The 26272-nt window shown below is 37.7% G+C and overlaps 1 protein-coding gene across 2 annotated transcripts in view; it reads right to left on the minus strand.

Moving 5' to 3' along the window:
- wbp2nl (WBP2 N-terminal like) overlaps positions 1-26272 on the minus strand; it is a 47516-nt gene that overhangs the window by 9501 nt on the left and 11743 nt on the right. Inside the window, exons 2-6 of one of the 2 annotated variants that reach the window (XM_039765653.1) lie at positions 20451-20559; positions 16749-16884; positions 7872-7964; positions 3210-3440; positions 2515-2628 (exon numbers count right to left, since the gene is read on the minus strand). In XM_039765653.1, coding sequence (XP_039621587.1) covers positions 2515-2628; positions 3210-3440; positions 7872-7964; positions 16749-16884; positions 20451-20559 — 683 coding nt within the window. The remainder of the gene's footprint in view (positions 1-2514; positions 2629-3209; positions 3441-7871; positions 7965-16748; positions 16885-20450; positions 20560-26272) is intronic. The other variant, XM_039765654.1, reaches the window with a different exon arrangement.

Raw genomic sequence — 26272 nt, forward strand, 5'->3', positions numbered from 1 at the left:
GCTGCATCGGTTGCAAAATTAATCAAAACATATGAATAAATATTTGTTTGTTCCTAAAAGAAATATTGTAGTTAGCCTGGTCAATCAAGTCTTTTTTAACCTCTTTAGTGTCATTCCCGAGTTCACTCCTGCACCATTAAACGCACACACACTGCCATCCCAGTGTTGAACTCCAGCCAGTAACCGAGTGCAGCTGTTGACACATTGTTTGCAGTGACAGGACAAGCGGAACATAAAGCTCAGGAAGAAGAAAGTGATTTATTGTTGTGTTATAGTGGCAGTTTTTCATAAATTGACCATGACAAACATGACAGATTCTAGTTCTAATGTCAGGGAAGCGTACAAAGGTGATTTTTCTCAAACTGTAAATTATGATGCCACTTCTGAGTGTGCACAGTACTGGGCAACTTTCAAAATTGTTGTTTACTGATCCCCAGTATCCAAGACAAATTTATCGGATACAGATGATCCCTTATAGAATTTTAGACTGTTCACGCAGCATGTTGAGATATAATTCTGATTGAGCTGAACACAATGGGTGGTCTGATATCAGCTGTTTCAAGCAGATGATTTTTCTTGCACTTACTCATTATTACGTTGAGAATAGGCCCCTACGCCCCCTGCATGCTTCGCTCGCCAACCCCCCAGCCTGCACTATGTGCCAGCCACTTTGCGTCTCTGCCGCTCGCCTATGTGGATTTCACTTTCACTAAACAACAAATCTTTTATTTCTCGCGGATAGGCCTCTTCATTGGATAGAAACACTACTTCTCCCTGATGGCAGCAAGAATTAAACGATCTACAAATCTCCGACTTAAAGTTTAAATCCAAACAATATCTACATACTTCTGTCATATCGCCTATGTCCACATATTTGATCTCTTTTCGCTGTTCTGTTATTTCACTGAGTAATAATTTCCATTTGTTTGCGCTAATGCGATCTTTACTATCCTTTTTTAGATAGATAGATAGATACTTTATTAATCCCAAGGGGAAATTCACATAATCCAGCAGCAGTATACTGATACAAAGAAACAATATTAAATTAAATAATAATAAAAATGAAAAGAATTAAAATAAAATTAATGTTCGCATTTACTCCCCCGGGTGGAATTGAAGAGTCGCATAGTGTGGGGGAGGAACGATCTCCTCAGTCTGTCAGTGGAACAGGACAGTGACAAAAGTCTGTCACTGAACCTGCTCCTCTGCCTGGAGATGACACTGTTCAGTGGATGCAGTGGATTCTTCATGATTGACAGGAGTTTGCTTAGTGCCTGTCGCTCTGCCACAGATCTTAAACTGTCCAACTTTAATCCTACAATAGAGCCTGCCTTCTTAACAAGTTTGTCCAGGCGTGAGGCGTCTTTCATCTTTATGCTGCCTCCCCAGCACACCACCGCGTAGAAGAAGGCACTCGCCACAACCGTCTGGCCGTTTGAGACTTTCGAATTTTAGTACTTTCATTATTTCTAACCTGCTCTGCATGTGTATCGCGCCAAAGTTTTTGAACCTCTTTACAACGTTCTACTTTGTCATCTACTCTTTGTCTTTTATTTCTGGACCCGGGTGTGGTTAAGTCTCGTCTCGCAGGACTTGAAAGTATCTCTCTGAAAAAGTCACGTCTTGTCCCAGGATTTTTTATATAAGAGAGATGTGATTCAAAAGCCTTAAGTTCAAATGAGCCGGTCAGCAGAAGTTGTCATTAGCTTCAACTATAACCATCAGCAGATGTACAAATGTAGGTTGAAAAAAAAAAATAAATGTAACACTTTGCAACGGTTTAAACATTATAGAAGAGAAAACACTAGTTGGTAAAGGATGAATGAATAACTGTTTTAAGATTTGGAAGCATAATGGAAGATAATGTCAGGGATGAGAAATTCACAAAGTCAGAGCGCTGCAACGAAAAAGCCAATACTAAAATTAGACTTGACAAACCAAAATTTGCTGATGCAAGCATACGATTTTGGAGATTTTCTGTATCTGTATTCTGTATTTGAATTTCCCCTTGGGATTAATAAAGTATCTATCTATCTATTCAAAACAACAATCTATGAAAAATGATGCACAATTCCTATACATATAAAAAACAAACATTTAGGATTATGACACAATGTAAAAATCATTTCCAATGTACCGGCTGCATACTACCCCGGCCTACCTCTTGTTTATATTCATACAGTATATGGCTAAAGGCTATACTGGGAATATTTCACATATGAAGGTATGGTACCAAGTTACATTTTTCTCATTCTATTGACCTGTAAAGAAATGTACCAAATTGTTTTGAGGGTTATAACCTAAAGCAGCTGGTGCTTATAAGTGGAGATACATTACAGGTATTAAATACAATTCACCTGGTAAGACTGCCTTCAAATGCAAATTAAAGGGAAAAGAATAACCGTGTTTCATAATGTTAAAATTTCAAATCCTCAAGTAGACATTTGACATGGCGATACTATTTAGAATACAAGTGTGATCATTTCAACAACAGTCATCAAACTCTGCTAGTACCTGGCATGGGAGGTGCTGCCCAGCCGTTGGCTGCAGGGTTAAGAGGTGGTCCAGGGTATGGAGGAGGTGGAGGCATGTATGCCGGGTTCTCCGGTGGTGCAGAAGGAAAAGCTCCTACAATCAAACAAACATAATTTATAAGCCATCATGCATATCACCTTCCTTATGCTTCTGTAGGAATGATCCCATCCATTTACTGTAGCCACAATCATAAACATTAAGGGTGGCAGAACACATTTTCTGTTATGTGCAGAAGCTCTTTCACTTGTAAAATGTGCAGAACAGTTAAGACTAATGCTAGCAAGCCATCACCAAATTGATTTCCAAAAAAAAAAAAATGATAAACAGCTTAAAATCATTCTGACCAAAACAGTTTCATTGTGTTTTAAAATGCCAAAGAAAATGTCAGAAAGATGTTAAAGGGAAAAAAGATTGAATGAATTAGTTTCTTTGAAGAAAGCCAGCCACAGACCAAGCCCCTTAAGAATGTTAGCGCTCAAACGCAGATTAGCCAGTTTTTGAGAATAACCATAGCCAATGGTTTAAAACACTGCAGTGGATGACAGTGTAGACAGAAAAGTCCCTCAACCTCTCAAAAACATTCCCGTGAGGCCTGCACTGCAGTTTTTCTTTATAGGAGGGTCACTCAAGGGTGCAATCCAGAGCACCCAGTTTTCATTGACCTTTTTGCTCACCTGCTTGGGGTGGGGGTGCATAGGGGTATCCCATGGGTGCCTGCTGAGGAGGCATGTAGTAACCATTCTGAGCAGGAGGAGGAGAAGGATATTGATATCCATATGATACAGGAAAACCAGCAGGGGAAGGACCGTATGGGGCTGATCCCGGTCCATATCTGCTCATCATTGGGGCTGGGCCATAGCCACATGCTTGACTGCTACTTGGAGGTGGAGGACCCCCCCTAGAGGCTGGGAGAAGAATGGAATTGAGAGTTAAGAGCTCTGCAGCATCAGACATTTTTAGTTAAAGACAGTCCTAAACAGAATACAATGTTGCTGACTGATTTTTTTTTTTCTTTCTTGATGAAGACATGGGTCACAGGGTTGGATGCAGAGTGCTTGGAAGCTTACCGTGACCATCTGTCAGATAATGACGTTTTTAGCTGAGCTTCCCCAACTAATAAATCATAATTGTTCTCCCATCTCATATAAAAGAACGATTAAAGCAACACAGTTTCATTTTCCAATTAGGAATCCTAACGCTTACATTCTGTATGCCACATGGTTTTAAGTGGCCTAACCTTGTTTCCAATACAATTTCAAAGGTCACTTTTTCCAAAGAAACTATCATGACGATGTACTAAATGCAACAAAAAAACAAAACAAAAATAAAAAACGCCAATTAAATGAGCTCATACACATGATGAAAAACAATTAACTGGTCAAAGGTCACCGTTCCATACATATGAAGAAATCAACTGAACAAAACATGTAAATGAACATGGAGAGGAAAAACCTGCTGACTGAACAATACACTGAACTATTATTAATGACGTAATATAACCTCATAAACAAGGTTGAAAGACTGCTGGAGCCTACCTATCTCCGCAGCAATGAGCACAATAGTTGGCAACACCCAAACACACACCCAATATTCACACTCAAAACATGACCACTTTAGAATTACATACAAACCTTTAGTGCATTGGGAGTACTGGGAGAAAATCCAGTGTAGACATGGGGAATAATTACACTCCACGAAGACAATGACCTGGTATGCTGGATTGATAAAGAAAGCGCAGTAACCACTACTCCAATGGGAACCACACATTGTTAAAATTGGAGCAAATTTTGTGTGATAATTTTCAGTGTTTTGATTTCATTAAGGTACTTTATAATTAATCTTTTTTGCAGATAACAAGAAAACCACATATGAGATCAAAAGAGTGTGATCTTTAACAGTATCGAAACTGAAGACATTTGTACAATGTATTCTCGCGTTAAGTGCATGTTAGTGGCTACGGCTCCTATCCGCTTTCCAAAAAGACTAAAGGCATATTCACACTCATAGTCCGTTCGCTTTGTTACAATTCAGGAGACATTTCATTCCTTTGTTTCAATTTCCAGTTAGTTTGGTTGCCTTTCACACTGTAAACTTTCCAGCATAATAAACATATGAATAAACATCCCGTGGATGTGTTATGGACTTCTTTAAATTGGCCAAAACATTTTTTCCCTGGCGAAAAAATACCATGACAGGTTCTTGCGCACTCCTGCATTTTCCATAATTATTAACTGGAAGACTCCTTGAAAATATGCCAAGTTTACGTACAGAAGCACACATTTCAAATCATCAACAGAAGACAAGCCCTGCTGACGTCATTCACTGATATGCTTCAATCTTACGAAGCTACACCAGGGGTCTCCATCTCTAGGCCTGGAGAGCTACTGTGGCTGCAGGTTTTCATTCCAACTCTTTCTTAATTAGTGACCAGTTTTTGCTGCTAATTAACTATTTCCCTTTATTTTAATTGACTTTTCTTGAGCCTCTGACCGCTGAATTGATTCTTTTTTCCTTAAACGGCACCTAAACATAAATTTGATATGAAGAGAGCCAACAGATGACCAACTAAGATGTGGCCTCAAACTCCAACCAACTTCCCTTCATTCAGTTTCTTAATTTGAAGCCAATTCTCGTTGCTATTTATACCCGTTATTTAATTCCATGGCACTCATTCTGCCATGGCAGACATTTCCAAAACTGTTGATTTTCTTTACTTAAGAGCGCTGGCAGTCAAAATGTTTTGTGGACCTGAGCATTTCAACATTACTGACACCTTCACCTTTCTTTATTTTCAGTTATTGTGTGATGGACGCAGGTTATGTGTTGGTTCATTTTGTGCCTTAATATTGTTTGGTTGCTAATTAAGGACAAAAGAAATAATTAAGGGGCTGGAGTCTTAAGTTGTGCATCAATTAAAATAAAGACAAAGTTAATTAGCAGCAAAAACAGGACTCTAATTAAGGGTCAGAATGAAAACCTGCTGCCATAGTAACTTTGGACTCAGTAACTGGAATTGGAGACCCCTGAGCTAGACTTACCACATAATTCTCATTTAAGTATAAGATGTTGAATATCATATATTTAGTCTTTAGTAGCCACTATATGAACATAACTTCAATTTAGTTCATCTCAAATCATGTCCACTATCTTAATTCTTTACGTACATATTTGTCATTAATGTTTACTTTAAAATGCCTAATTAACATTAACTAACATGTTGATGTTTATTCAGAGGTCTCAGGGGGCACTGCTGTTTGTTTCTTGCCATCTTAGTACGTGTTTTCATCAAAGTAAATGTTTTTTTTTTTTTTAAAAAAACTATTGTTTCACCACTCATGCACGGGGCTCAGAGACTAAATCAGGGGTTGCTCTGATTAAGTGAGAAATTAAGCAAGTCATTTTATGTGACTTGTGTTATATTTGTACCTGGGTGCGTGTATGTATTTTATTTATTTCTTTATTTATTACCTTTTTTAGTTTTTCATGCTCCATGTTAATCCTCGACTCATCATGCTATGAATGAGATTCCATAATTACCGACAGCAGATGCTAAATGTGACTACCACATCACACAAAATATCATGCATAATGAGTAGTATTTCATGTAGTTAAATCTGTCCCATGCTGGATCACATTCAGACCTCATGCAAACGGTACGCTTCATACCATACTGAGACTTCCCTTTCCAAAGGGGCTCAGCATAGTTGTTTTCATCCACACCAGACTGCTACTGGTATGTTCACATCTACCTCAATGAGCTGGGCTTTTGAAGAAATTGCACCAGAGTTTGAAAAATACTGGTTCAAACTAACTAGGTATGAAAACATCTTACAATAACACTGTACATACAGCTTATGGATGGAAACAAACGTCTGTTTCACTAGTCCATAGTTTAATCAATCTTATGGGATCCTACTGTCATCTAACGGAAATGTTTTAAGAATTCAATGGTTAAATACATAAAAACATGTTAATACTGTGCTCTTGTATGTCTGGTTTATTAATAAGAGACAATAAGATGGCAGAGAAACTGGAGTTGACGCAGATAATATCAGTAGATTTCATGGACCTAGAACAGTAATATTGCCATTATTTTTAAGTACAGCAAGAGCAAAACGATGCTGCATTTTGTCATCCTGTCTTTCAAAATGTGTTAATGTTCTCCTTCATAACAGAATCTCAATAAGCAGCAAAAGGCGATGTTGTGGCATTTAAACATACTCTTAATACATGTCCGTCAAGAATTATGCCATCCTTACAATGGAATCCTTCATGCTTATATTGCTAAAATGATTCATAGATGGAAAATGTTATGTGTGATAACTTCATTTCAGATTTCTCTTTCTTTTCCCTAGAGCAAGTAAACACTGTTTTGCTTTGGGCCCCCCATCATAGCCTATCATCAATTGGGGAGGAATGAAAGCTTTAGATTCGTCAAAAATGACGATCTCCAGTTTTCGACAGATCTCGACGAATTCTTGGCAATTGTTATTGTATTAACATATTTTATGATCTGAAAGATTAGCATCAGAGCAGTAAATAATTACTGAAACGTTATAGAACAGTTTGGGTTACTTGGTTCGTAGAGCGCAAAGCCTACTGAAACTCATGTCCAAATTTTTCTTACATATACTCCACAAAGACTGCAGCATTTAATCCTATTTTAATTTGAAATGCAGGACTAAACAAATAATGACTGTCTTGGCTTTGGATTGACCAGTTTTTGTAAGTTAAGACACTAAATACTTACTGATTTCACCTTAGGTTGCTACTAAAAAATATTTTTGATCAGTGTTTACAGTGGAAATCATGTGTAAAGGCATCACACACCCCAGGGTCTAAGGTTTAAAATGTGATGGTCTCGCTTATTAACAATAGCAACATATTTCTAAAAGCAGATATACCAAGTTTGTATCATTCCCAGCAATTGCACAAGAATACAGAGGTACTCCATTTTTTAAGCCCCAAAGCTAAAGTGGAACCATTTCATCTTGCCCAGCACTTTGTTTATAGAAAAACATAGTTGCTTGGATTTTCTCATATTTGCTGTTATGTGTTTAACCAGTACATACTCTATCTAAAATGACTTTTATCTGAAAATTTATAAAGAAATGCATATGCAAGCACATTTAAAAAATATGAAAAAATAAATGGGTTAATATGCGAACAAAAAACCTCCAAAAATGAAGATATTCATCCAGTTATCAAAGTCAAATGACAAAGTCAGATACTGCTGGTCACTTTTCCAAAACAACGTTTGAGTTGTGAGGGTTTTAGTTGCGGGAAATAGAGAATCACAGCTCAAGGCCGACACTGAAATGAGTACATTTACTTACCGTTAGTGGCCATTTTGAACATCAATTGCCCAAACTCGATGGCACCTCCACTACTGAATGACATCTTGAATGCAGCCTGCCCCTCCCAGCCACCTAAGCAGACAAAGAGAGTTCCTTTAATAACCGACTTCATTTTTCTCCCACAATCTCCATTCCACGTTAGACTCTCAAAACTCACTTAGTCAGTATCTTTTTAAGCAAGGCAAAGTTATTTCAAGTCCCAAAACAGTCATTCTTATGAATGGTCCCCCCTCCAGGCTTCGGCAGGAGCACATCAAACCAATTTAGACAGTCTACCTGACATAATGTGGAATTTTCTGCACGAAGCTCATACAAGATAAGGACAATATACAAACACAGTAGGCACCTCGAATTTGAATATCCCCATGGAAAATGTCAAATGGTTATGATTAACAACTGATTACGGAGACTCGTTTAAAATTTTCTAGTGACAGGGCAATTAAAGTTTTATATTAAGCAATATCCTACCAAATGAGAATTAGATACAAGGTAGGAACCAACTCTGGATGCATATAAAAGGCCTGTGCAGACCTACCAATGAACTGAAGTGGGAGAAAACCCAGAATACTGAGGGGGTGGAGAAAGAGATAAAAACTACACAGGGAGAATGTGAGCGAAGCTGAAAACAAGAGCATGAACCAACGCTCCACAGTGTTAGCTAACTTTAAAGTGGAGGGAGAGATTTATGAAAAATGGCAAATGTCCTAGTGTGTTGGGGGAGTTTAATACCACATTTTAAACAAAGTTCTTATTGAAAAATTAAATCAATTACACAAATGTAATTTTATTCTGTGAAATTTATGAATAGCTGGCTGAAAGATAAGGGTCTCTCATTTTCAAGTAAAAACAGTTGTGTTGGGTGACATTACCATAGCCAGCAACATTAAGAATACACTATTTATTTGGCAGTGAGGTGAAAGGCAGTCTACTAGTGCTGTCAGATGTGCCAAAAATTAATGAGCATTTATATTAAAAATAAGCATGCAATGTATTTTAATATATTTTAACACTAGGGGGCTTCGCCAACCAGAGACCCCCAAGGTTTTGGATGTACAATTAAAAAGGGTTTGCTATTTTCAGGGGAATTGTTACATATGCATTATTTTCACTTTTACTTTAAAACTTTAGTAAAAAAAAAATATTTGGAATAAAATTTTCTTTAAGATCGTATTGAATTTTTGACAACACAAAGTACAGTATAACTGCCTGTGAGTGAATATCATTTGTTTCTCTCTAATAAATAAAACAACTTTTTCAAATGTTTGTCCATGCTCTTTCTTCTTCACTTTGTCGTTGATGTGTCATCTAGAACGTATAAAATTATTATCCTGATAAAATATATAAGAGCTGAGAGTGCAGGAAATGTTTCTACCAAAAGCATTCACATGACTGAGGTTAGATGACCGTGGTCTTGTTTTGGAATCTTTTAATTCTTGCTGGCAACACAAATTAGACGATCTACAAGTCTCCAACTTAAAGTTTAAATCTGAACAATATTTTCGATCTGTTTTCGCTGTTCCATTATTTCACAGAGTAATAATTTCCATTTGCTTGCAGTAATGTGAATTTTACTATCCTTTTTTTTTTTTTTTTAGACTTTCAAATTTTAGTACTTTAATTATCACTAACTTGCTCTGCATGTGTACCACACCAACATTTTTTAATTCTTTATGACGTTCTACTTTGTCATCTACTCTTTGTCCTTTATTTCCGGCCCTGGGCGTGGTTAAATCTCTTTCTCGTGGGACGTATAAGTATCTCTCCAAGAATATCACGTCTCGTCTCCTTCCAAGATTTTTTTTTTTTAATAACAGAGAGATATGTTAAACATTCTACGTAAAAGTTTGTAGTTGACTTGTGCGATGTTGTTTATAAATATGTATTTGAAAACTCAAAACTCACGTGACCCAGCTCTCCACATAAATGGGATTCTCTATGCAGACAAAGTGACATAGCCAAAGAGAAAGTGGTGCTGGGTATGTTGCACTGTTTGGAGTACATACTGTACAAGAACCACATTCAAACATTTTAAACACATTCATCAATCATTTTTTCTTAGCACAGCTTTGTTTCAATACTAAATGGTTTAAGACATAATACATCAGTCTCTTTTAAATAAACAGACAGCAGGGGCCTCATGCATAACGCCGTGCGTAGAATTCACACTATAACATGGTGTACGGACAAAAGTGGAAATGTGCTTACACACAAAAAAAATCCAGATGCATAAATCTCTGCAAACGCCAGCTTCCACGTTCTCCTGCTCCATAAATTCCGGTCAGAGTGAAAATTAACGCACATGCACGCTCCTGCTTCCCCACCCCAATTCCTCCCAGAATTACGCCTCTTTGAATATGCAAATCAATATAAATAGCCCTTAAGCTCAGCGTTCTGTGAAAAGGCAATGGCAAAAGCACAGGGGAAAAACAGAAGAATTGGAGGCAAGGAAAAACGTACTATTGTTGGTTTAAACAGTGGTATAAACAAAAAAAAAGGAAGTTGATCGAGTGAGAGAGTATCGGAGAAACTCGAAAGCTCAAGTTCACAGAGTCGCACAGTGCTCGAAATAAAAAAAGTTGTCAGATATCGAAGTCGCTGTGAAAAGGCGAGTCGTAGCCCATCGTCTGAGTGTCATATGAAAGCTTATTAGGGTACAGAGAAAAAAAAATAGGCACACAGTGGGGAAAAAAGCACAAAATGTCAACTTTAATCTCTAAATTTCCACTTTAATCACGTATTTTATTTTGTCATTAAAGTAGAACATCATAAACTTCATCTTAAAATCGTTCACTAAAGTAGCATGTTAAATGCTTTGTTTTGTATTTGATCTTCTATGTGCTCTATGCGTGTGAATCACTACGTACTTTTTTTTTTTTTATTAATTTTATTACAATCCATACAAAGCAATCAAGATTTTACAAAAAGAAAAATTGAGTTAAGAACAGATCGATCCCCACCCCTGAGAGAGAGAGCAAGGCGTAAAATTTAAGGCTTGTAAACATACCTAAATTAATAAATTCTCTGTGCTTTATGAACTTATTTTAAAATATTACTGATTAGATCCTGCCATGTTTTGAAAAAAGTCTGTACGGATCCTCTAACCGAGTATTTGATTTTTTCCAATTCCAAATAATATAACACATCGGTTTCCCACTGACTTAAGAGGAGAGTTTGGGTTCTTCCAGTTTATCAGAATAAGTCTGCGTGCCAAGAGTGTAGTGAATGCAATCACAATTTGTTTGTCTTTCTCCACTTTAAGCCCCTCTGGAAGAACCCCAAACACAGCTGTTAATGGGTTAGGAGGGATTGTGAGTCCAAGGCTGTCTGAAAGGTAATTAATTTTTTTTAATTTCCACTCCTTTTCTGATATATTAATTGAGAGATCTTTTTCCCAGTGTCCTCTTGGATCTTTGAAAGGAAGGGATTGTAAAATGATTTTATATATTGTAGAGATGGAGTCTAAGTCCTTGAGATTGAGCAATATTTTTTCCAGCATGGATGAGGGTGCAAGATGAGGAAAATCTGGAAGGTTCTGTTTAACAAAGTTCCTGATTTGAAGATAGTGAAAGAAATGTGTAGCTGGAATGTTAAATTTGGAATGTAATTGTTCATAGGATGCAAAGACGTTGTCTATATAAAGATCTCTAAGCAAGTTAATTCCAATTTTTTCCAGATATTAAAACTGCATATGTTTGTGAAGGTTGAAAGAGGTGGTTCTCTTGCAGGGGTGCCACAGAAAGAAGCTTCTCCGTCTTAAAATGCTTTCTACATTGGTTCCAGATTTTAAGTGAGTGGAGTACAATTGGGTTATTAGTGTATTGCCGATAACGTGTGTTTATTGGAGCACAGAGCAAGGAATACAAAGAAGTACTGCAGGATTTTACTTCTATTGCGGTCCAAGCCTGTGTATGTTCTTCTGTGTCCAGGTTCTTATCGCCTGTATATTTGCTGCCCAGTAATAAAAGTGGAAGTTAGGTAGAGCCATGCCACCTTCTTCCTTTTGTCTTTGTAGGGTCGCTCTTTTGATGCGTGGATGTTTTGAATTCCAAATAAATGAGGTTATTGTTGAATCTAATTGCTTAAAGAATGATTTATTAATGTATATTGGGATGTTTTGAAATAAAAAAGGAGCTTAGGAAGAATATTCATCTTAACAGTGTTAATTCTTCCAGCTAGAGTGAGATGAAGAGTTGACCATCTATGCAAGTCTTGTTTAATTTTTTCCATGCAGACAGCGAACTTTTGTTGATAAAGAGCTTTATGTTTACTTGTGATGTTTACCCCTAGGTATTTAAACTGTTCTGCAATGATAAAAGGTAGGGTATCTAATCTAATATTATATGCTTGAGAATTCACTGGAAAGAGTATACTTTTATTCAGATTAATTCTGAGACCAGAGATCTTTTGAAATTCTGTGAGTGCTGCTAAGACTGCAGGCACAGAATTTTCTGGGTCCGAAATATACAGTACCATGTCATCTGCATATAATGAGATTTTCTGTTCCAGTCCTTCTCTGCTAATCCCCTTTATCTGATCAGTATTTCGACAATGTATTGCCAGTGGTTCAATGGCAATCGCAAACAGCAGGGTGACAAGGGGCATCCTTGCCTAGTGCCACGTTCTAGTTTAAAGTAGTCTGAGCAAATGTTATTGATGCAAACTGAAGCTTCTGGGTTAGTATACAGTAATTTAATCCATGCACAAATGTTCAGGCCAAACCCAAACTTCTCCAATGTAGTAAAAAGGTATTTCCATTCAATAATGTCGAATGCTTTTTCTGTATCCAATGATAATAATATTTCTGGGGTGTTTGATTTAGTTGGTGAGCATATTTAGAGAGTATTTTAACGTCGTTATTCAGAAGTGAAATTGGTCTGTATGATGCACATTGTAATAAGTCCTTATTTTGTTTTGGAAAGACAGCGATTAATGCTTGGCGAAAGGTTTGTGGAAGAAATTGGTTATCTCTGGCTTCTGTAAATGTTGCTAATAGGAGGGGAGCTAGCTGAGTGGAGAATTTCTTGTAAAACTCTGCAGGTTAGCCATCAGGGCCTGCTGCTTTTCCACCTTGGAGTGACTTTATAGCATCTAGTAATTCTGATAACGCCAGAGGTTTATCAAGTACCTCCACACTAAAAGCGTCTATATGTGGTATCTGTAATGTATCCAGAAATGCATTAGATTGTATATTGTCTTCTTTAAACTCAGTAGTATATAGGGATTTATAGTAGTCTTGATCACTACGTACTTCTTAAACTGGCTTTCTCTTCCTCCGACAGGGCACAGAATCCATTACAATCGTGATATTACACCTCTCTGAATAACAAATACTAAGATGTATACTTGATATCATTTTCATGATGATAGGAGTCATTAAACATGGGAACACAGTGACGCAGTGATTGTTCATACCTTCGATTAAATAATTTATTGCAGCAGTACTGTCTCTTTCAAACGTGCTAACCTCCAATTCCTGTCCTTCCTTTTCTTTCTCCAAGTAACCAATCGCCACACAATCAGCTCTGTAATTGACGTTAAGCCATCTGTAAGCTTAAAACGCCAATTCTTTAAAACTTTTAAGGAGCATTGAAATATCTTCGTAGTACATGTTTAATTATTCCATCTATCTATCCTTCCCTTGTCACGCCAGCCCAGAACGAATGCAGTGTGAGGCAGAAACAATACGTGAACGGAGCGCCAGCTCCTCTCTAGCGCTGCAGCACCATGTCCTCACATGTTTAATTATTAACAATATACATTATTTAAGGGCAGCACAGTGGCGCAGTGGGTAGCGCTTCTGCCTCGCAGTTAGGAGACTCTGGTTCACCGGTCCTCCCTGCGTGGAGTTTGCATGTTCTCCCCGTGTTTGCGTGGGTTTCCTCTGGGTACTCCGGTTTCCTCCCACAGTCCAAAGACATGCAGGTTAGGTGCACTGGCGATTCTAAATTGTCCCTAGTGCGTGCATGTGCGCGCGCCCTGCAGTGGGCTGGCACCCTGCCTGGGGTTTGTTTCCTGCCTTGCACCCTGTGTTGGCTGGGATTTGCTCCAGCAGACCCCTGTGACCCTGTGATTAGGATGTGGTGGATTGGATAATGGATGGATGGATTATTTAAATATATATATATATAAATATTATATTGTCATCACACAGTTAGGTCCATAAATATTTGGACAGAGACAACTTTTTTCTAATTTTGGTTCTGTACATTACCACAATGAATTTTAAATGAAACAACTCCGATGCAGTTAAGTGCAGACTTTCAGCTTTAATTCAGTGGTTGAACAAAACGGTTGCATAAACATGTGAGGCAACTAAAGCATTTTATTAACACAATCCCTTCATTTCAGGGGCTCAAAAGTAATTGGACAATTGACTCAAAGGCTATTTCATGGGCAGGTGTGTTCAAGTCCGTCGTTCTGTCATTATCAATTAAGCAGATAAAAGGCCTGAAGTTGATTTGAGGTGTGGTGCTTGCATGTGGAAGATTTTGCTGTGAACAGACAACATGCGGTCAAAGGAGCTCTCCATGCAGGTGAAAGAAGCCATGCTTAAACTGCGAAAACAGAAAAAACCCATCCGAGAAATTGCTACAATATTACGAGTGGCAAAATCTACAGTTTGGTACATCCGGAGAAAGAAAGCAAGCACTGGTGAACTCATCAACGCAAAAAGACCTGGACGTCCACGGAAGACAACAGTGGTGGATGATCACAGAATCATTTCCATGGTGAAGAGAAACCCCTTTACAACAGCCAACCAAGTGAACAACACTCTCCAGGGGGTCGGCGTATCGATATCAGCTACCATGGAAATGTGTGTGGCTTTACACCAAGTTTAGGTTTTATACATCGCGAATTGAACATGGAAAAGTTCGTGCTCAACATTTTTGTGCGTACACACCATTTATACATGAGGCCCCAGGTGTCTAGACATGAGTCCATATATACATTTCACAACAGTCACAACTGAAAGTATTATATGCTGCATTATAAAGATCTTTAAGTATTCTCCCATATAGCCCATCTCCCATCTAGCAAATGTTTTTATCTATAGCTACAAATAAAACAGACTTAATTGTGTACCAGGTAACAAATATGTTAAACTATCAAGAGAAAAGCACCATCATAGATGGCAGATACAGTCTGTGGGACCTGACCCAATATTCTCCAGTATACACCGTATATTTTTTTTTACTATGTGAAAATAGCAACATAACCATCAGACAAACAACAGGGTTCCTCCCCGTCTCGTCGGGTCCTCCATTTACGGAGCCCGCCTTCTTCCCAGCTCCCCAGCGTCATCCACTGTCGTTCAATAGTGCAACACCCTCGGGGCAGCTGGGATATGCAGGCCTTTACTCCGTAGCCCTGCTACACTGTCTTACACAGCACTTGTCAAATCAGCTGTCATCCAAAACACAGACTGAGAGTGAAGCTGCATGCTGGCTGATGTTGCGAAATGAGCATTGGCGATGTTGGAAAGGCTCTTTAAAATTAATTATGATTTTAACGACATTATAATAAACAGGGAAAAATGGCAGAAATATGGCAGTTATTTACCATTGTCATCAATGAGAAAGGAAGCCAGTATTTGAGTACTGTGGTGAATACTTAAAACAGTTTTAGCATTAAACAGCAGTAAGTAAGTGATTTCAGGCTCAAGAGTGAATTAAAACTGGATCAGGAGCAGAAAAAATCATTTAGGATAGATGAGAGAATATTTAAAAATCCTTCCTTAGTAAAATTATAGCTCTAAGGGCAGAGCAATGAATTAGAAAAGGCTGTCATAAAATATGTCACAAAAGAGTATGTTTCATAAAAATAAAGCTACTTGTTTATTAGTAAAGACAATACTAGCTAGCTAACAATTCTAAAATTACAAAAAGGAAAATTGTAGAATTGTATACATACAAAAGTAAGTCTGTAAAATCTCAGATCTCCATAGCATTTCTAGTGTAACACAATGTAAAAAAGTAGTGTGAGGTAAAAACAAACTTCTTTTACAATCAAATGTCAGGTTTCATTTTTGAATAAGACTTTAAAAAATAAATACACAAAGTATATTTGAATAGGGGGGATATTCACTCTGACAGCACTAATGTTTACAAGGAAAAAATATGAAGGAGGTCCTAAAGGTTAATACTTTGGACAGAACTTCTAATCACTAATGAATTTGAAGTACTTTGAGTAACATCGTTCGAGCATCACGTTTGTTCAGATAATTCACAGATAGACAGTCCAAGAAAACACTAACTACAAGGCGAGAGTACAAGTACAGTACATGTCATCAGACTACACAGAGTTAGTTTCTCGTTTTTTGTTCAAAGAGGACACAAGAGACTATTAATTCATCCATGATTCAATATTTTTAGTTGTAGGAATAAAGGATGTTTAGTGGTCATCTGCAAAATAACTCCAATCTCCTACAAAACATGACAACTAGAGGAGATCTATCACTCACATAAATTCATATCACTGCCAGCCGTTATATTTAAGAGACGTTATTCAAAACTCTTTACCACCGTATAGCATCCTACTTAAAGGGGTATAAGGCACTTGAAGCTATCGAACTGTGTGTCTTATCTGTGTTTCTTGTTGGAGAGAATCAATGTGAGCAATGGTGATGAAATTGAACAAACATTACAAGAATGCATACATACACAAAGAATTCCCTAGTCCTCCATGTAGCCAGAAGATGATCAACCTAAACAAAGAAAACATGTGTCCTGTCTTGGAAAATGTGTCATTATAATTAATAATTAGATGTATAGGAGGGTGTCTTAAATAACTGCCAAAAGGTGGCTATCAATCACCTATACATTTATTATTTCCATCTGATGAGAATGCAATACTGACCTCCAGCTTCAGCAACAATGGTGCCCTTAATGAAATTGGCAGCAAAAACAGGCTGCTCAATGGAACATCCTTTGATCAGATAGAAGGGCATCATAAAAGACCGCATGGAATCCTGTCCCTTAGACACGAAAATGACCTGTCAACACAAAGCAGTGGCAACAAAGTCAGACATCTTAAATTCACATTGTGTCTTTGGGGGGAAAAAGCAGTGCTATCTCAAAAAATCAACAGAAAATTAAAAAAAATGGAGATGGAGTCAGATGGAATATTAATGCATGTCTCTTCAAGAGACATTGACAATAACTGTAAATAAGAACATGTCTCTATTAAAATAAAGATTTCTTAATAGGTAAAAGACAGTGATTTAATACCTCAAAGCACCCCCCTTACAGTGCTAAAAATAAATCAATGATTGTAATAGTAACTCTATGGATCAAATTTTCTCATTTAAAAAATAAATAAATCATCTCCCAGTAGTCAAGTTAAAGCAGATGTCCTTGCCAAGATGGTCATATTACTGTAGAAATTTGTGAGAGATACAATGGCAAATGGGTGGGGTTGTGTGTGTTTGGGGAGAAACTCGGCAATGACTTTTATTATCGATTTGTTCAGATCATAAACATATCCCCATATGCAGTATACATACTTCCCGCAAGAATTGTTTTAATTTCTTTGGTTAGGATGAAAACTAAGTGGCTAAACTTTTGCCTGTAACTAAGCTACTTTCTAAATCATACCGCAAACTATCTTTCTGTATATAAAGCGATAAATACTTTTTTAATGTGAATATTCAAGTCTTATTTTTGGATAATTTGATAGCCCAAGGTTGGAGAACAATTCTAATCACTTGGCATGCAAAAATGAATAAGCAAGTTACAAAATGACCTCTAATATCTGTATAAACAATTGGATCTAAAACTGCTCATGTTTGTAATGCCTAGGAAACCATTATTAAGGTAAAATTCCAACCATCCATTTATTGTTTCAGTGTTTTAGGGGTTAACAGCAACATCAAGAATGGGGTGAGAACCAACTCTGTATGACAGGTTTGTGTTACTATAAGGTACCTCATGCCCACACTCACATTAACTCAGACTGGGAACAACAGTCAGTTATCAAGGAAAGAATAAGAGTTTTTTCTAAAGTGAACCAATGATGGTGAACATCAAGCTGCAGCTCGCTCAAGTGGTCATGCTCTCCTTTAAAAGATTAACTGAATACTTCACAGAAGTGACAGGACAGGAAGCAAGTTCTAGGACTGTGCTCGTTAAAAAAAAAAATATATATTGCCAAGAGATATGCGTCTAAAACTATAAATCAAATCAAAAAAGGAAAAAATGATGTGTGTGTGTGTGTATGCCTGCCTATCTGTTTCTCTCGCTTTTCAGGTTTATCCTTTACACAAATACTACAGCTAGCTTAAGAGGTGCATTTGATGGACAGACAAACTCAGGTGCTCCCGAGTGTTGGTTTGGAATTGGGTTGTAATGAGTTAGCACTGTCAAATCAAGTACAATCATATGCTGATTTACAGCTGACTGAGCCAAGGTCATTTGTGCTTAGAGTCGAGAGCCACGGGGAAACAAAACAGGGTACTAATTATCTAGAAATTACCAAAACCAGCCACTACAGGTCACAAAAGCCACACACCTTTGTTTATCACCTTGTTACGGCAGCATTGCCAGCAATATTCCCGTTAATATTACTTACTTATGAGTAGGTGTGAAGAACAGATAAGCTGGTACATACTTTCAGTTTATGACCAATTTTTTCTTCACTTCCCCCTTTGAATTTACAAGCAGAGCTAAATAACACTACACAAGCTGTCTGTCCTCTGTGAAGAATCAACCATTTGCTGAGAAACAAAAATAAATGAATGATGAACGCTTGCTCCTATGTAACTGTCTCCATGAAGCATAAACAAAAGAAGCACACGCCTCCTCTGTGATATGATGATCGCTATGAAACAGCTCTACATGAGTGATGAACTAGGATGGGATGGGTCCTGTGGAGTTTTGGGAGCACAACTGTGCAATACTTGCAACCTGCTGCACAGATTGGGGAGTGAGTGTCATGACATCTCTCGTGTCAGATCAGAAGTGTTGACCTTCCCTTAATAAAGGTGCACCACCATGTAACCAATTAACTTACAGAGACCATAGACTGCTAAGCAGAGCAGAATACACTCTGTACAGAAGCAGTGAGAGAAGCGGTGGTGGAGCTGCACATCCAGTCTTAAAAGTGTCTGTCTTCTTATACTCATGCTGCAACTAATAACTAGCCGCAAACTATTTTAAGGAAAAAAAAAAAAAAAACCTATATTGGGGCACTAATTGCCTATGCCAGGCATTTTTTTTTTTTTTAAGTTGTACTACATGTAGCTGGCATGGGTTTTTGCTTCAAATCTGTGCAGATGGTTCAAACTTTCACACTTTTCTTCCATCAAGAAGATAGAAATGTTTTGAAAGTAATAATAATTCAATCATTATTATTATTATTATTATTTCACTGGGAGTCACATGTCTTCTAACTCTTGGAGTGTGACCTGACATTTGCGCGATAGACATATGCACGCCGACAAAATATCGCCGTCAAAATCGCGCCGACAAAAACGCCTCGACAAAATCGCGAAAGTTTCATTAAATATGAATTACTAGTTTAAAGCATATATAATAATGTTTATTTTAGAAGTCAATATTATGAGACGCGACATGCCATCAGCATGGCACGCACATAGTCCTTAAGACCACACCCTGCATATGTAGGAAGAATTGTAGCAAGGGCGTCCCACTCTCTTGGCCTCTCTCGCGATTTTGTTGGCGCGCATTTGTTGGAAACCAGTTAGCGGGTTTGTCGGCGCTCATTTGTCCGCCGCGGTTTTGTCAGGGAGCATATGTCTATCGCACTTTTGTCGGTGAACCCCCTCTTGGAGAGCCCATTAAGGTTTGCTTTGATTGGGACTGCTCCACGTGGGCAATTCTTATGCATTCGGTCTGCACCACATTCCCTTACACGGCTACACTAAACATGTGCCACATCAAGGTTTTAGAATTGTGTTTCTTACCCCTTGTGTACAGAAACACAAGTAACTCCATTTTCTGTATTGCACCATGCCTGAAGAAGGGACCTGAGCTTGCACAAAGCTTGCATATGTTAAAAGTGAAAGAAATCCCTGAGGGTGTAAGAAATTTGCAACAAGCAAGTCATCTCAGGACAACTTCAGTGGCTTGACCATCTGAAAGAGAATGCCGTAAAGACTGGCACATCATGCCAAATAATGTTATCAAGAATCTTGTGACGTCAGTAGGTTGCAGATTTCGGGCAGTTACTGTGTGTAAGAGGTATGCGGCAATACTAACTTTAACTGGCTTCATTTTGGTTCAGATTCATTTTTCCCCCCAATACTTCTGCTCAGCTAAAAACAACAAAATTAGATTTTTTTTTCCCCAGTATTGTTTGCTATATTTAAAACATCTCTAGGAAATAAATGCTGACATTCTGTAATTTAGCCTCATATTCCTATCACCTAGAATACATACTTTAATAATATATAACAAAGATAACCCATACTGTCTCATGGACCCAGTATTCTTGTTTCTCACTGTAAGGTAGATTGTGATTTAACAAAGCACTGCAGCACTGTTACTTGTTTACTCTGCTCAAGTACATTATCTAGAGATGGAGGTAACAGTGGCAACTCACCCTGTATGGAGTAAGGAAGACCAATCCCTTCTTGGTACCTTTGAAGGCATCATTCTTCTGGGTCAAGTCACTGAAGTAGAGCTCCACATCTTTGCAGTCTTTTAACACACTGGGCAAAAACAGAAATATAATACAGTTTAATGAGCAATCTACAAAGAAATATTATGTAATATACAGGAGGTGAGGAAGAGTATTGGGATGAAGGCAGGTATTTTAGTTTCTAATTTTAGGTTGATTAAATCTGAATAGTAAGAATAAAACTATTGCCCTCTTGCTCATTAAATCAGCCCATACTGGCATTTCAAAGCCGTCATAAGCAGTTTAAAAACACCATGCAGTTATCAGGTAAATTGAGAAATCTCTTCTGATATTACTTATACCTGCCATTCAAGTATGAATTATTGGCCATCATCTTTATTACAACACCACAGTTTGCAGTATTGTAAATTATTTAATGAATAACTAATTGATTCTAAAATTACAAAACCTTACCTTCATCATTAATACACGTGCAGAGCTCTAAAAGTGATACAACCACAAAACTTGGCAAATATTAAAGAAACTTCCTGACTCAATGGTATACTCATTACAATTATGCTCAAACAGATGAAGTTGACTTTTACCTTATTTTCTGTGATATTATTGGTTCTCTGCAAAAGACTACACATTATAGAAAGAATGTTGGTTCTATGTATTGTCACCCAGTGTGAACAGGGGGTCAATGTGCAGGCTCGGTAATTCCACCCCAAGTCGAGAGGGTGCCCTGTTATTCAAATCCTGTTGTTATTCTCTATACACAGACCAGATACGCTGAATGTTGAGGATCTGTGAGGTCACTTCCAGCTCCAAATCCTACAGTGAGCTTTTGTTGTCTGTGATATTTTCATTGTAAGGCTCTGAGACTCAAAATGTATGTTGTAGCCTCAGTCAACCATCTCTGGCTGTATCAAATTAGTAAAGGCAAATGCACACACTATCTATAATGACTAATAAAACTTCCAAACAGTAGGTGCCATTCCTCAAAATGGTAAGGATTTTACATTCATGTGGAAAACTTCCACATTGTACTATCAAAATTAGGACAACACCAACAGTAGAGACAAATTGGTAATTTATTTTAGTAAATTGTGTTTCTCTTTATGATCTAAAATGGATTATATATCATTTTAATCCAGTTCAAGATCATAGGTAAATCTCTTTATGATGTAAAATGGATTATATCTCTCTATTATAATAAAAAAATCCTGGGATGAAACAAGACTTTTTAGCCTAGGACGAGACGTGACTTTTTCAGAGAGATACTTTCATGTCCCTGAAGAAAAGACTGTCCCAAGAGATTTACGTAGATGACAAAGTAGAATGTAGTAAAGAATTCAAAAACTTTGGCGTGATACAAATGAAAAGCAGGTTAGAGATAATGAAAGTACTAAAATTCGAAAGTCTCCAAAAAATGATAGTAAAGATCACATTAACACAAACAAACAGAAATAACGGAACAGCGAAAAGAGATCGAATATATTGTTCGGATTTAAACTTTAAGTCGGAGACTTGTAGATCATCTAATTCGGGTTGCAATCAGTGGAGAAGTAGTGTTTCTTCCCAATGAAGAGGCATATCTGCGAGAATTAAAAGATTTGCTGTTTGGTGAAAGTGAAATCCACATACACGATGGGGCGATGGGCTTGCTGAGCGAAGCAAGCAGGCCTAGTAACATACAATTTTTAATCCAGTTCAAGATCAATTGGTGCAAAACAGGAAGCAACCCCAGACAGGGTACCAGTTCATTGCATGAGTCACTCATGCATACACTCACACTACCAATCAGAGCCACTTTCAGATTCAATTAATATTTTAGGGGTGGAGCAGAAAAGGAGAGTACCCACATAAAAATAATCATATTATTTTTTAAGGGGGATAAAACTGTTGCCTCACAAGGAGGAGGAGGCCAGAATTTGTATCCTGGGTGCTCCTTGTGTGGATTTTGCATGTTATCCCCATGTCTTCCAAGTTTCCTTCCACAGTCCAAAGACATGCAAGTTAGGTGAACTGGTGTTGCCAATTGGCCCTAGTGTGTGTGTGTGTGTGTGTGTGTGTGTGTGTTTTCACCTTGCGTTTTACTGGCACCCTAACCAGGTGCTGTTATTGCCTTGTGTCTGATCATTACTGCAATAGGCCTCAGCTGCCCTGCAGCCCTGTCTCAGATAAGCGGGTTAAGAAAATGACTGAATGGATGGAGGGATGGATGAATAAGCAGCTTTCTTTAAAAATGCAAGAAAGGCAAATATGTACAGATAGCTCCATGCATTACTTATCAACCATACTTAATTCAGTTCAGGTTCTTGTAGAACTGAAACAATCCCAGAAGCACTAGTCAAAAGGCAGGAAAAAACTAAGGAAAGTCAATGTGTAATTTCAACAAGTACATAGATGCACCCTTGTTTGGGGTTGTGGGATTACAAGTTGAGTACCCAGAGGTGGGAAAAGGAGAAAAAAAAAAATATATATATATATATATATATATATATATATATATATCCCGCCAATACCCCAAGCCGCCAGGTGGAGCCCTCCTTGCAGCATGGAGGTCCCCAGAAGACCAGCAGGGCATCATGGACAATGGAGTTTTATGCACCGCCCTGCTGGATGCCATGGGGGCCACGAGAGGGAGCTGCAGGGAGGACTGAAGAGTTCTTCGTGCCCTATGACCCGGAAGTTCGTCATAGGAAGAGCGACTGGCTTCCGGGGTGAGAAAAGGACTATTTACCCTGACCCGGAAGGAATAAGGACTTGTGGACAGCTGGGCAGGAACACCTCCAGGTCAGGGAGTATAAAAGGATCATGGGAACTCCCAGACAATGAGCTGAGTTGGGAGGCAGGGTGGCTAAGCGTCTGGGAGATTGGAGGATTTGGTTATTGGTGTATTGTTTGTTTATTGGGAATTATATTATAGTATTATAATAATAATATATATAATATATATATATATATATATATATATATATATATATATATATATATATATATATATATATATATCTCACACACACGTACAGGAAAAGTACACAAATACCACCCAAGTTTACTGCCATGTACCGTCCACATCTAGAGATTGATAAAAATATGCTAAATATTTTGTCTGATGAACACAAAATCTTCATTGCATTACCAAAATTTGAAAGACACTTTGACCTTTGTTCGTCAAAGGTGGGGTTAACTCTAAACTGGTCCAGTAGTTATTAGTCTGATGTATGTTAGCATCCCCTATAATGGGCCAGTGCCTTGTGAAAATATTTACTGTGTACAGTACTACCAGGTAAGGGGCATGCTCCCCAAAAACCTAAATACAATAATTGGGTTAGAAAATGGATACAATGGCAGTGGCAATGCAAAAAAACTGAGGCAAACTGTTAACAGGTAGCCAGAACTTATTTTTTTATATTCGAGTTACAACTGTGTTTTTACTTTATAGTAACCCTTGTATTTCTGATACACAGATAAGGCAAAAGTGGAAGTCCCAAGTACATAAATAAACAAGAGCAATCATTTTTCATTTTGAGTGGTGTCTCAATCAAATGTTTTCATTACCTTCCGAGATGGTGCGTGCATCTGGCAGAAAAAATATGAGTCAGAGAATAACTGAAAGCAAAGTTAAACCAGCCGGAGGGGGGGAAAAAAAATAAGTGGAAGGAAAAACCTGGTATGCTCATATATTTGAAACTTCAATCATCTTACCATCGACACGCCACATTTCATTTCATAACATTTAGCAAGAACACGCGCAATTCAGTGTTAGTAGACCAACACAACAGAAGTTAGCAAATAAGAACGGTAATTCCTCTTTCCTGTAATTCCTTCCTTGTCATGTCCTGTTGCTTAAGTTTTAAGCAGCTTAGTGTGAGCTGTCATATAAAAATAGCCTAAAACGTGTGACCTAATGCTGGCAGTGAAGCACTTTTACCCTCATCTGATAAGAGTAAACCAGGCTTTCACACTAAACTAAACTTTTAAAATTAGACATAGTAAGACTGTCAATCATTTAATTATGATATTTAGGAGAGGAGAAAGATTCTACAGAATTGTGACTTTTTCATTTATAACCAACTGAATAGCCTCAGTCGCACTGTTAACTGGAATTTTTCTCTCTTCCATGTAATACTGTGAGATTTATATTGTCATTTCTCAAGCTAATCACTGTAATTGGTTCCTGTTTACTGCATGTTTAACAAAAATCGTTTCATAATCTATTACTAGCAGTAACAGCAAGTCCTGCTGTCCTTGAAAAGAAGATTGATATATTAGACAAGGGCACAGCACTTAAGGCTATAGGTGCACAAAAAGGATAAGAAAATTAATAGACTGTACACTTTCATGCTTCTACATATACATGCAACTTATATGCTTAAATGCTCTTTGTACATATACCTGTATGTTTATGTAACTCCTTACTGAATAGTATATTTAAGCAGAAAAAACATTTATACATAGTATTTTGTGTAAACATGGTGCCTTCATTGAAAATTAGTTTTGTTTTCTTTTCTGTATCAACTTCAAATTTTGCTCCGAGTGTTACTCTGGAGCAAGTAATCACATATGCTTGGCCATTTGTAAAAACTGGCGATGATAGATCTCTCTGTTATAAAAAAAAAATCCTGGGAGAGAAAGACAGGAGATGAGACGTACTCTTCACATTAAGATCACGGAAGACACTTGAAAGACCCACGAGACGAAAGAGAATGGCCACGGAGCGTATCGCGGGGACCTTAAACATGAGACTTTGTGCCAAGAGATTGACCCAAGACTGTCTCGCGATGACGTAGAACATGAGATTCTTGCAAGACATGCCTACTTACAACCAATATCAAATAAGACCACGGACAGCAAAACATTCAGTCGTCTAAAGGATTTGAGCACACACAGATCCAGGGTCTCAACGCATATAAAGCGTATAAGGACAATACGTTATAAATGAAACGTCGACGACTAAGTGAAGAAGAAAGCAGCACGGAGAAAAGACACTCAAAAGGGTTGGAGAGAAAAAAGAGCAAAAAAGAAAATAATCTACGTGCAAATTCAGAAAATAAAGAAAAGTAATTATCAGCCCGGAACAAGTGGAACTGAAAAAAAGCACGTCCAATCCAGCTCAGAATTAAAAGACCGAGTAAAAGACAAAGCAGAACTTCATAAAGACGTTCTCAAATGCTGGCACTATACACATGCAGAGCAGGTTAGAGATTATGAAAGCAGTGGAATTCAAAAGGCTCAAAAAAAAAAAAAAATTACTTGGTGTGATACACATGTGGAGAAAGTTAAAGGATCGCAGTAGCGCAAACAAACGGAAATTATTACTTGAAAAAGGGAAAATAATCACCACGGACCAGGAGTCATTGGAAAAAAAGCAGGACAAAGCGAGGTCAGAAATACAAGGTAAAACGTCATAAAGAGGTTAAAAAACAAGGGGGCCAAACGCATGCAGAGCAGGTTAGAGAAAATGAAAACTGGAATTCAAAAGACTAAAAAATAAAATGTAGCCGCGAAACACACGCAGAGCAAGATACAGAATATGAAAACAGAAAAAAACGACAGGGTCAAAACAAAGAAGATAAACATCGCATTAGTGCAAAGAAAGAAATTATTACTCTGAGAAATAACGAAAAGGCGAATAGAGATCGAATATATGGACATAGGTGATATGTCAGAAGTATGTAAATATTTATTGAATTTTTTTGAAGTTTAAGTCAGAGAATTTCAAAAATGTGGTTTACCTCACATGCATTTATTGGTTACGTTGCAAAAAAAAATTATTAACTGCTGATGATGAAGAT

This window comes from Polypterus senegalus, chromosome 10 (genome assembly GCF_016835505.1).
Source record: "Polypterus senegalus isolate Bchr_013 chromosome 10, ASM1683550v1, whole genome shotgun sequence".
NCBI lineage: Eukaryota > Metazoa > Chordata > Cladistia > Polypteriformes > Polypteridae > Polypterus > Polypterus senegalus.